The sequence below is a fragment of the Thalassophryne amazonica genome, chromosome 20 (genome assembly GCF_902500255.1).
Source record: "Thalassophryne amazonica chromosome 20, fThaAma1.1, whole genome shotgun sequence".
NCBI lineage: Eukaryota > Metazoa > Chordata > Actinopteri > Batrachoidiformes > Batrachoididae > Thalassophryne > Thalassophryne amazonica.
In genome coordinates this window covers 3,930,761-3,944,154 of record NC_047122.1, presented here as the reverse complement: position 1 = coordinate 3,944,154, position 13,394 = coordinate 3,930,761, and the positions used below count along the sequence as shown (strand labels likewise).

Here is a 13,394-nt window from a genome sequence, read left to right as displayed (position 1 = left end):
GTGAAAGTACACAGGAAAAAAGTACTGAACACATTAATCAATCAATTTTATTTTTTAAGAAACGGAAAGCCAAGCCACCACCTGAAATCTGTCAGTAATTAGAATGCAGTCCTGCCCCTTGTCAGTGCAAATTAATATCAGCTGGTTCAGTCCCAACTGATGGCCTATAAAAAGGTATCTCATTACCAAGGTGTCACACAATATACATCTCATGATGGTTAAAAGTAAAGAACTCTCTCAAGATCTTCACAACCTTGTTGTTGCAAAACATACTGATGGTGTTGGTTACAGAAGGATTTCTAAACTTCTCAATGTTCCAGTGAGCACTGTGGGGCCATAATCTGAAAGTGAAAAGAACGTCCCCTTACCAAAAAATAGTACTGATAAGTATATAAAAAGTAAACTGGAAGTATACTTGAAACATACTTGCATGTACTACTACTTTGGTAAGGGTCATTTCACCATAAACTGGCCACGACCAGGTGAGGAGTGAAAAGAATTATCAGAAGAGTTGTCCAAGAGCAAGGGCCACTTGTGGAGAGCTTCAGAAAGACCTGGAATTAGCAGGGACAACAGTTTCAAAGAAAGCAATAAGTAATGCACTTAGCCACGGTGGCCTGTACATATACACACACATACACATACACACACACACACACACACCAAGGGGGACGTCTTTGGGGCCCTTAGGTTGAAAGCGCATGTGCGTGAACACAACGGTCAGCCTTATATAGGCTTTGAAGATTATCCACGAATACATATAAGGCCATGGAAGACTCCAATAAATTTTGAAGGTAATCCGGATTAACAGGAAGCCAATGAAGAGAGGCCAATATGGGTGAAATATACTCTCTCCTTCTAATCCCCGTCAGTACTCTAGCTGCAGCATTTTGAATTAACTGAAGACTTTTCAGGGAACCTTTAGGACAACCTGATAATAATGAATTACAATAGTCCATGCATTAATTAGTTTTTCAGCATCACTCTAAGAGAAGACCTTTCTAATTTTAGAGATATTGAGCAAATGTAAAAAAGCAGTCCTACATATTTGTTTAATATGCGCATTGAATGACATATCCTGATCAAAAATGACTCCAAGATTTCTCACAGTATTACTAGAGGTCAGGGTAATGCCATCCAGAGTAAGGATCTGGTTAGACACCATGTTTCTAAGATTTGTGGGGCCAAGTACAATAACTTCAGTTTTATCTGAGTTTAAAAGCAGGAAATTAGAGGTCATCCATGTCTTTATGTCTGTAAGACATTCCTGCAGTTTAGCTAATTGGTGTGTGTCCTCTGGCTTCATGGATAAATAAAGCTGGGTATCATCTGCGTAACAATGAAAATTTAAGCAATGCTTTCTAATAATACTGCCTAAGGGAAGCATGTATAAAGTGAATAAAATTGGTCCTAGCACAGAACCTTGTGGAACTCCATAATTAACCTTAGTCTGTGAAGAAGACTCCCCATTTACATGAACAAATTGTAATCTGTTAGATAAATCTGATTCAAACCACCGCAGTGCAATGCCTTTAATACCTATGGCATGCTCTAATCTCTGTAATAAAATGTTATGGTCAACAGTATCAAAAGCAGCACTGAGGTCTAACAGAACAAGCACAGAGATGAGTCCACTGTCTGAGGCCATAAGAAGATCATTTGTAACCTTCACTAATGCTGTTTCTGTACTATGATGGATTCTAAAACCTGACTGAAACTCTTCAAATAGACCATTCCTCTGCAGATGATCAGTTAGCTGTTTTACAACTACCCTTTCAAGAATTTTTGAGAGAAAAGGAAGGTTGGAGATTGGCTTATAATTAGCTAAGATAGTTGGGTCAAGTGATGGCTTTTTAAGTAATGGTTTAATTACTGCCACCTTAAAAGCCTGTGGTACATAGCCAACTAATAAAGATAGATTGATCATATTTAAGATCGGAGCATTAATTAATGGTGGGGTTTCCTTGAGCAGCCTGGTAGGAATGGGGTCTAATAGACATGTTGCTGGTTTGGAGGAAGTAACTAATGAAAATAACTCAGACAGAACAATTGGAGAGAAATAGTCTAACCAAATACCGGCATCACTGAAAGCAGCCAAAGATAACGATATGTCTTTGGGATGGTTATGAGTAATTTTTTCTCTAATAGTTAAAATTTTATTAGCAAAGAAAGTCATGAAGTCATTACTAGTTAAAGTTAAAGGAATACTCGGCTCAATAGAGCTCTGACTCTTTGTCAGCCTGACTAAAGTGCTGAAAAGAAACCTGGGGTTGTTCTTATTTTCTTCAATTAGTGATGAGTAGTAAGATGTCCTAGCTTTACGGAGGGCTTTTTTTATAGCGCAACAGACTCTTTTTCCAGGCTAAGTGAAGATCTTCTAAATTAGTGAGACGCCATTTCCTCTCCAATTTACGGGTTATCTGCTTTAAGCTGCGAGTTTGTGAGTTATACCACGGAGTCAGGCACTTCTGATTTAAGGCTGTCTTTTTCAGAGGTGCTACAGCATCCAAAGTTGTCCTCAATGAGGATGTAAAACTATTGACGAGATAATCTATCTCACTCACAGAGTTTAGGTAGCTACTCTGCCCTGTGTTGGTATATGGCATTGGAGAACATAACAAAGAAGGAATCATATCCTTAAACCTAGTTACAGCGCTTTCTGAAAGACCTACTGTAATGAAACGTATTCCCCACTGCTGGGTAGTCCATCAGAGTAAATGTAAATGTTATTAAGAAATGATCAGACAGAAGGGAATACTGTTAAGTCTTCAATTTCCATACCATAAGTCAGAACAAGATCTAAAGTATGATTAAAGTGGTGGGTGGACTCATTTACATTTTTAGCGAAGCCAATCGAGTCTAACAATAGATTAAATGCAGTGTTGAGACTGTCATTCTCAGCATCTGTGTGGATGTTAAAATCGCCCACTATAATTATCTGAGCTAAGCACTAAGTCAGACAAAAGGTCTGAAAATTCACAGAGAAACTTGCAGTAACGACCAGGTGGACGATAGATAACAACAAATAAAACTGGTTTTTGGGACTTCCAATTTGGATGGACAAGACTAAGAGTCAAGCTTTCAAATGAATTAAAGTTCTGTCTGGGTGTTTGATTAATTAATAAGCTGGAGTGGAACATTGCTGCTAATCCTTCCCCTCGGCCCGTGCTACGAGCATTCTGACAGTTAGTGTGACTCGGGGGTGTTGACTTATTTAAACTAACATATTCATCCTGCTGTAACCAGGTTTCTGTAAGGCAGAATAAATCAATATGTTGATCAATTATTATATTGTTTACTAACAGGGACTTAGAAGAGAGAGATCTAATATTTAATAAACCACATTTAACTGTTTTAGTCTGTGGTGCAGTTGAAGGTGCTATATTATTTTTTCTTTTTGAATTTTTATGCTTAAATAGATTTTTGCTGGTTATTGGTGGTCTGGGAGCAGGCACCATCTCTACGGGGATGGGTAATGAGGGGATGGCAGGGGGAGAGAAGCTGCAGAGAGGTGTGTAAGACTACAACTCTGCTTCCTGGTCCCAACCCTGGATAGTCACGGTTTGTCAAGAAAATTGGCCGGATTTCTAGAAATGAGAGCTTCTCCATCCAAAGTTGGATGGATGCCGTCTCTCCTAACAACACCAGGTTTTCCCTAGAAGCTTTGCCAATTATCTATGAAGCCCACCTCATTTTTTGGACACCACTCAGACAGCCAGCAATTCAAGGAGAACATGCGGCTAAACATGTCACTCCTGGTCCGATTGGGGAGGGACCCAGAGAAAACTACAGAGTCCGACATTGTTTTTGCAAAGTTACACACAGATTCAATGTTAATTTTAGTGACCTCCGATTGGCGTAACCGGGTGTCATTACTGCCGACGTGATTTACAATCTTACCAAATTTATGCTTAGCCTTAGCCAGCAGTTTCAAATTTCCTTCAATGTCGCCTGCTCTGGCCCCCGGAAGACATTTGACTATGGTTGCTGGTGTCGCTAACTTCACATTTCTCAAAACAGAGTCGCCAATAACCAGAGTTTGTTCCTCGGCGGGTGTGTTGCCGAGTAGGGAAAAATGGTTAGAAGTGTGAACAGGTTGGTGGTGTACAGGGGGCTTCTGTTTAGAACTACGCTTCTTCCTCACAGTCACCCAGTCGGCCTGCTTTCCCGGCTGCTCGGGATCTGCTGGGGGACAGCTAACGGCGGCTAAGCTACCTTGGTCTGCACCGACTACACGGGCCTGGCTAGCTGTAGGATTTTCCAAGGTGCGGAGCCGAGTCTCCAATTCGCCCAGCCTGGCCTCCAAAGCTACGAATAAGCTACACTTATTACAAGTACCATTACTGCTAAAAGAGGCCGAGGAATAACTAAACATTTCACACCCAGCGCAAAAAAGTGCGGGAGAGACAGGAGAAGCCGCCATGCTAAACCAGCTAAGAGCTAGTAGCTGCGCTAAGCTAGCGGATTCCTAAAAACACACAAAGTGAATAATGTGTAAATAATTTAGAGGTGATTCAGCAAAGGGAGTGCTTTAGTTAAGGCACGTGAAGATTACACTGTGAAACAAATCATTATCTAGTTAACTAGATCAATCTAACTGTGCAGATTAAACAGCTAACAGATACAGCAAAACGCCGCTGTGCTCCGGAACAGGAAGTGATACAATACCGCAGTGAGAGCCAACCACCAGTAGAGGTCACCCACACAGACTCAGTAATAACAAAAAATTGATAAATAAGAGAATTTAACAGATAGATATTAGGGCATGGAAGACTCCACTGAATTTTGGATCTGGATTGGCAGACCCGGGTAACTCAGCTAGTATATGCAGTGGTGGGCAGAGTTACGCTAACCGCTAATTATCGAAACTCACGTTTTCCTTAGCGGATTAGTTTTTGAAAACCATCACCGGACCAATTAGCTTCCAATAAATTTAGTTCCGATAACTTTTAGGCCGTGCTGCAAGTCACCGTCAGTGTAATTCATAAAGAACACAGGACTTCTCATTTTGGGAGGAAAAAAAATGTTTGTCTGTTTGGAAAGAGGTGTCATTTGATTTAAACTGTGATTTGCTTTGACGTTACTAATTCTGACTGGACTCTGTCTCGGAGAGAGCAGCGCCCCATTTGGAGCTGTTTGAACAGAACGGAGGACGATTCTCGTTTCTTTCTTGCAACAAGACAAGAGTCCCTGTTAGTGACTTTAATTCGCACAAAAGTGACTCATGATTGACATTTTTTAATGGCTTTGAGAGGGGTGAAGAAGGGAACTTGCTGCTTCTGGAAAGCAACAAAGCTTAGAACCAACAAAGCAGCAGATCGGAGCACTGCTTTGTTGTTTCAAAAAGCGGCTCCGTTACAAAACGGTTGATTACAGACCAGCTCCAGGGTCTGTAATCAACATAAAGAAATTATCATTTTCCCGATAAAACACCCTCAAAAACAACGGCCGCTCTGAAGGACTGATAAGGAACTCATTAAGCAAAAAGGCTATTGATGTCTGTGGATCAAATCATTTCTTAATGATTGTTGAAAAGAACATGATACCCATCCCTCGCACCCCCCCCCTCCCCCCAGGGGGAGCGCGCCGCACAGTTTGAAAACCACTGCAGTAGAGCATGCGCATAACTAATGTAAGAGCTGATCAATGTAGCAGGCGAGGCTACAACTTTACAAAACTGCACGCTGAGTAAAATAAAAACCTTTTAAGAGAAAGAGGGTCCGCAATGATCATCTGACACAGACTTATTGCACATTTAAAATAATGCAGTGTGTTTGTATATTTAAAAAACCCACAGTTTGGTCCACTGGTTGCTCTCCACCTCCACAGATAAAGTGTGAGTCATGTTTAACTATTAAAAAAATAAATAGAGTTTTTATCAACAGTCTGTACAGTTGATTTATCAGTGCAGCTTTTGTGGAAATGCTTTCACCTTCACATGCAGCCTGTCTGCAGACCGAAGGTTTCACAGACCACCTGCGCTTATGGTTCAGGAATGCTCCAAAACTCATAATGACATGAAAAAATAAAAAATTATCCAGGAAAACAGAGAGAGTGTGAACACTCTAAACTTAAAAATCTGCATGCTGGCACAGCAACATTGTGCCATTGCTTAGGGAGAGCACTGCCAATACGGATATTTTTTAAAAACACTAAAGTACTTTTTATCCAGTTACTAAAATAGTCAATAGAATAATTGATTTCAAAAATATTCGATAGCTGTATCCCTACTGTCAAGTACCATGGAGGATGGACACCATCCGTCCTGTGCTGGACTCTGCATGTGGATAGTTGGGGACCATGGATGAATCTTTGGAACTCTTGAAACTGAATGTTTGTTTCATGGATGTGTGTGTTTCAGCTGGTGTGGTGGGGTGACTTCCTGGATATCATTTTCTGAATGACACAGATCCTGAAATTGTAAAGCAGATAGCTCATTGGATGAGAACCTCGTCTGACAGTATGCAGGCCTGTACTGGAATCTTGTTCATGGCCCTGCACTGGACCTGTGTGTCCTTGGGCAAAACACTTAAGTGTCCAGTCACACAGGGGACAGGGGGTTACAGCTTCCACAGGTTCAAGACAAAATGTTGTAGGTCTATTGACTGTTACAGAAAATGGGTGTTAGCGATGTATCGTGTGCTGAAAATCAGTTGCAGAACATATTATGGATATGTTCAAAGTACGCTCTGTGCCTCCTGCAACAGTAAAATGCAGTTGCTGGTTGTGAAGAACTGTGCGACAGTGGTGCCCGTATGGACAACAGTGGTGCACATGTCTGTCACTGTCGCAATGATTATGGAGGGAAAAACAGTTTTAAGACATATGCACAACATCTGCACAACAGTCCTAGCACAGTCATATGATTTTCTGAAAAAGGAAGAAAGTCTTAAAGAAAGTCTGTGTGAGTGAGGCTTTAGGTCACTGGTTAGGGTCCAAGTTTGACAACCACTCAGTAAGACAGGAAGCACCAGGACCCTTAAAACTTGGACCTTCATTCTTCTACACAGATATCAGCATCACCAAACACCTGATCTTTGATCTCATGGCTCCATAAAATCTTCCCAGCTGTTTCTGGATCTCAAAGACAGAGCACCCAGAGACACGAAGGTCACTCTTGAGATCAGTGAATGTCTCTACAAGTTCAACACTTCTGATAGATGAGTCCAGGAAGTCACTGAAAGTCTGGATCCAGAGCCATCTCAAAACCAGACTCTGTGTTTCCTCACTCAGCTGCAATCAGTACTGTGCATTCATCCAAATGCAAAAGCTAAAGTTAAGTCATGTGCTCATGATTTACATGACCACACTTTACCATTCATCCATCCATCCATCCATTTTCTTCTGCTTTATCCGGAGTCGGGTCGTGGGGGCAGCAGCTCAAGCAAAGCTGCCCAGACCTCCCGATCAACACACACCTCCCCCACCTCCTCCGGGGTAACCTGAGGCTTTCCCAAGCTAGCCGAGAGACATAGTCCCTCCAGCATCTCCTGGGTCTTCCCCGGGGCCTCCTCCTGATGAGACGTGCCCGGAACAGCGAGGCGTCCAGGGGGCATCCGTAAAAGATGCCCAAGCCACCTCAACTGGCTCCTTTTGACATGGAGGAGCAGCGGCTCGACTCCAAGCTCCTCCCGAGTGACCGAGCTCCTCACCCTATCTCTAAGGGAGCGCCCAGCCACCCTGCGGAGGAAACTCATCTCGGCCGCTTGTACTCGAGATCTCGTTCTTTCGGTCATGAGCCAAATCTCCTGACCATAGGTGAGGGTCAGAACGTAGATCAGTCGGTAAATCGAGAGCTTTGCCCCCCTGCTCAGCTTTCTCTTCACCACGATGGTCCGATACAGCGACCGCATCACTGCAGACACTGCACCGATCTGTCTGTCGATCTCACGCTCCATCTCTCCCTCGCTTGTGAACAAGACCCCAAGATACTTAAACTTCTCCACTTGAGGCAAATACTCTGCAATTCAGTTTAATTTATTTCTGAGCACCAAATCATCGGCACCTCAAGGGACTATACATGAGTGCAGCCTACACTTTATCCACCCTCTGAGCAAGCCAATCGGTGACAGAGGTCAGGAAAAACTCAATCTGCATTTTTTAATTGTAGGAAGAAACCTGAAGCAGACCATATTCATTCTAATCATACAAAGCAAAAAGAACTGCATATGAGATGAGATATACTTTATTGATCTCACAGTGGAGAAATTATGTTTACACTCCAGTTACCTCAGACAGCAATTAGTCCACAATTATTATTTGTTTACAGTAATAATGGCACACATCTGAATCAAAGACAGCACATACACATTTGACATTGTTTATGTGCACTAAGTTTGAAGAAGTCCGTTATCCGAATTGAGACAAGTGGGTGAAGGCCACGCAGCAACCCTGAGATGCGCAGGGAAGAACGTGGGCCGCAGCTAAAACTGCACCGCCCCCACCGAAGGGTAAAGGAGTGACGTTAGCAGGCGCGGGAGATGGGTGTGTTGCTGGGGGATAGGAGGCAGGTGGGAGGATGGAATGGAGCAGCTTCAGTCCTGTGAAAAGGAGTTTATTGTCTTTGTGAGTGGAGATAAGAAACAGCCAATGTTCCCCAGGCCGAAAAAAATTCCTCTGGAGGAAAACAGTCGGGTGATTTGACCTTCAGGCTTGATAAGCCAGTAATGTTATGGTTTGAGCAGTGAAAAACACTTTTTAACAGTTCCACTTGCACAACCAAATCCCAATTATGAATTAAGAATATTCACTGGCCTCTGAAATCTTCAACTTCAACTGCAAGGCGCGCATCTGCTCAAAGATGTCATCCAGTTTGCGTCTGAGTTCAAGAGTCATTGCAGTCTGAGAATGCACTGCCTCCCCAACCTCGTTACTTATGACGGACAAGCGAGGGGCCGTGGTTCTTGATGCCGCCGTCTTGCCAATTTTCAGGTAGATCAGGACAGCACATAAGCCAAAAAGTACCAGCCCTGCTACCATGGGACCAAAAATGAATAAATCCAAGGACATGTTCAAGTTTCATTTGGCTAAGGACATGCCCACATTTCATCTGGCCAAGGACATGTCCACATTTTCCTTGGCCAAGGATATGCCCACGTTTTCCTTGGCCAAGGACATGCCCATGTTTCATCTGGGCAAGGATATGTCCACGTTTTCCCTGGCCAAGGCCATGCCCATGTTTTCCCTGGCCAAGGACATGCCCACATTTGTCCCTGGCCAAGGACATGCCCATGTTTCAGATGGCCAAGGACATGCCCACGTTTCATTTGGCCAAGGACATGCCCACGTTTCATCTGGGCAAGGGCACGCCCACATTTCACCTGGCTGCAGCAGATAGATGGTTATTTTGGAGACCAGCTGGTCCATCCCATCTGCCTCTGTGGTAGCCATCCAGAGCCCAAGGTGGTTCCACAACGTGGTGGATGTGGCCATGCAGTACAACAACACAAGCTCCTGACCTGAGTTGACATGATCACTCAGTGTTTGAGAACTACCTCCTGCAGACAGGTTTACCGTACACTACCATGCTGTTTCTGAATGACTGATGGAAATATTCATGTGCTCATTGTCTGAGTGGCCTAAAGACAGCTGGCTGTAAGAGTGATTACTTTGTTTTTGGCACACCTGAACTCACATGTGTGTTCTTGTGAGCACATTTTGCTTTAGTTTGGCTTTTTTCTGACACTAATGTCTCTTTGGACTTAATATTGCCAGTTAACAAGGATGAAGTGTAGACCTGGACTTGGAGTGTAGACCTGGACTTGAAGTGTAGACCTGGACTTGGAGTGTAGACCTGGACTTGGAGTGAAGACCTGGACTTGAAGTGTAGACCTCAACTTGAAGTGTAGACCTGGATCTGAAGCAACTCGGCAGATTATTTTTGGATCCTTAGATTGTTGCGTACTTACAGACAATGAGTCATTTGTGAAGTACTCTTACAAATGCACATCGGTTTTGGTCTGTGTGGCATCTTTATTTGAGATGCAACAAAGTCGCTGCAGGTCTCAAACCAGCAGGACTGTCAGTTGTCAGGTTTTGACCTGTGACCTGTCAAATGGTCTAAATGCATAGGTAGATCCTGATGGCTGGCCCTCACAGTGTGACCAGTGTGGTTTGGTAATGCTGATAATAAACTGGGTGAAATGACTTCTGTAGCTCTTCAAGCTTCACCTAACAGGAGTCACGACCAACCATGTTTGTTGGCTATCTGCCTTTTTACACATGCACACACAGGTACCGGTGGTCCAGAACCTTGCCTCATCTTCACAGCCTTCTCTGATCCATAGCTCTTCTGGCCTGGGAAAGCTGCTGGCCCGGCCTGGCCTGCACAACCCTGAACCCCACAACCTCCGCACTGCTCAGGTGTGTGATCTGCCGTGTGTTTTCTTGTGACTGGACAGTTGAGATTCACATTTCCAGAGTCAAAACATTTTAAACTTCAATCTTCCCAAAGTGCAGATGACCAGAATTCTGGAGGTGGATTTAGGAGGAGAATGAGAGTTGCTGCTGCCAAACTTATGAAAGAATTGACTGAGGTGACACGGAAAGACATCAGAATGTTTTGTTATCTTTTAATGGTAAATCCACAATCAGTCACAAATCAGTCCTTTTTTCCACAAGATGGCGAAGATGGTGTCATTCTGTGTTTAATTAGCTTAAATATCTTTGTTGTATCTGTATTATAATAGCCAAGGGGCCAAGGCGTGTGTGCATGCGTGTATATGCCCGTGTGGATGGCTTCAGTCACAGAGAAAGTGGGAAGAAATGACGTTTTATGTTTGGCATTCTTATATATTTTGGGTCAAGGAGAAATTATTGATTTTATCTAACCAGTAAACAATGGATGTTGTGCCGCAATGCACCATGGGAGTTCAGGGTTTTGAGGTTGTAAATGTGATTGTGGTTCATGTTAGTTTAACAGTTTCAATTGGTTTAGTCAGTTTAATTAAGTGTTATGTTGCTGTTAACATGAGTGACTTAGCTATCATGTTGGTGCCATGAGTGAAATGTGTACTGCTTTTAATGTCTTCCATCACTGTCTTTTTTTGTCAAATTAAAAACACCTGCTTACAGTAGAATGCAGAAAAGACAAAAATCTCTGTGTGCATGGAATTTTGATCACACACAAACTGGGGAGAGCTGAAATTTGACATTTGGTACGTTTATGTATTTTGGGTAAAGGATAAACGGCGCCAAAACTGAACATTGATAGGATAAATATTTTTAGAGAAACTACATATATTAGCTAACAGCACTGAACAATGGATGTTGATATTTACATTCTGGACTCACACTCCAATCCAGCAAGGGGCGGTAAATCATCTATGTATTAAAAGTGTGACGTCACGCATGCATGATTTTATTTAGTAAGTTCAATAGAGGAGAACGCTGTTGTTGTTTACTTCTGACTTTCCTGCGCACAGACGGTAGGCAGAAAACTCCAGACTTCAAGCAGATACGGTGAGAAAACACACAGGAAGATGACTAAAGACAACTTGTCAGCCCTTGATCCCGAAGATTGAAAGCGATATTGTGAGAAATTAAATCTTGGAGACGACAACCATGAAGACTTTCACGTTGTTGGAGGCGTACAGATGTATTTTCTCAGTGGTTGATATCTGGTTCCGTCTCTGTGGGCTGACTGAGGGGCTCAGCAGCAGGATGAGGGACTTTTTAAACGTGGTCCAAAAGAGACAGTTTGTGCGTCAGGCTGCAGGTCACCTGTGTTACAGAGTCATTAAATGCAGCAGTTCTGCATGTGTGTGTGAGCAAAACTGGAAAAACGACGAGCCAAAGGTTTCTCTGTGACCAAAACACACACACACACACACACACCACAGTGAGGTGGCTGCTTTAATTATAGACACCTGCACGTTGATTATATACACCTGTGTGAATCACATGACTTCCCAAAAATAAAATACAATAATTGTGTACATCCATTATTGTCTGTAAAATCGCTCTTTTACACACTCATGTTCTGCATAAATGCTCATCTTTAGGAATGTTAAACTGTGTTTGATCTCAAAACCAAAAATCAGATGGTTGTTAGTTGGAAGCCCTCATAATAACTTCAGCTTATTGCCTAAATGCACAGAGAAAACCAAAGAGGGGAGGTTTGTTTTTAATGTGATCCATCTCCCACCTCTACTGGACACAATTCTGAGCCAAACCACATCTGATCCTCAAGACTAAATGCTTGCAAAGTGAAAATCTTTAAAACTGATCATCATCCATCTGGATGTGATGTGTTGATGGGTTTTATGGTGGTGAGCTGATCCGTCAGCGTGCGATGGATCACTGAGTGCACGCTTTGAACGGCAACATCTTCGTTACACACAGTCAGTGGATTCAAGTCCACAGTGAAACAGGAAGTGTCAGATTTCAAGTCCACAGTGAAACAGGAAATGTCAAATGTTGAACACTTTCTGGCATGGGTGTAGCTGGGCTGCACTGGACTTCCCTGATTGGACACCCCAGGTGCCACACAGATAATTGACATGTCACAGCACCACACATCTGGTTGAAAAGAGCCATTTTGAAATCAGTGGCACATATTGACTGCTAGGTCCATCCTAGTTCTAATCCACCTTAGTAGAAGAAGAAAAATGTTTGAGCCACTTTTGAATTTGAACACATCGTCTGAACCACAGACTCCTAGTTGTATTGGTGAGTAAACAGCCATTTTCTAATGTCTAAAATTATCTTCATTAAACTCACATTGATAGCCAATCTCTACAACTGGTTATAAATTTAATTAAAGATATAAAATACAGCTTCGTGATGGAGTGGTGTGGAGGAGGTTTTTCTTAAAAAGACCCGAAAGTTCTACTGATTTGGCCACATTGGGCGGCTCTACTGTGAAATAGATGAAAAGTTAGAATCTGAATTTACATCAACATGTCTGAAGGTGCTTCTGAAGCAGCTGTACACAGCATTTATGGTTTGGAGCCTTATTTAGATGACAATAAACTTTGTAGGAAAACCTTCAGTCTGACAACAGTGATGATATTGGCAGAGTCTGAAGACAGAATGGTGACTATAAAAAAATAAATAAATAATGCAGGTGATTTCGGCATGCAGGTGGATGTGATAAACTGTTTTTTTGTTTTGTTTTGTTTTGGGGGTTTTTGCCAGCTCTGGTCGTAATCAACTGATTGAAAAATAGTTTTATTATCTGACATCAGAAAAAAATGATGAGGAAGTGTGGATTTTTTTATTTGGTTTTTTTTTCCCCTTTAGACACAATTTAAAATCTAAAAAAATGACATGAGGGACTGAAAATATCAGCTATTTTTAAAATAAATATTGTTTTCTTGTTGAATACACTTATTGTACTGTACGTTAGTAGCGTAACTCGTTATTAGTAAATTTTAAAACCATTCACAGAAGGA

At 42.3% G+C, this 13,394-nt stretch overlaps 1 protein-coding gene across 1 annotated transcript in view; it reads left to right on the top strand.

Annotated features, from left to right (window-relative positions):
* The window catches only part of LOC117502338 (transcriptional repressor p66-beta-like), a 168,964-nt gene extending 158,467 nt beyond the window's left edge, over positions 1-10,497 (top strand). The window contains exons 6-7 of the mRNA XM_034161379.1: positions 10,234-10,362; positions 10,420-10,497. Of these exons, the coding sequence (XP_034017270.1) occupies positions 10,234-10,362; positions 10,420-10,497 (207 nt within the window). The remainder of the gene's footprint in view (positions 1-10,233; positions 10,363-10,419) is intronic.
* The last annotated feature ends 2,897 nt before the right edge of the window (positions 10,498-13,394 follow it).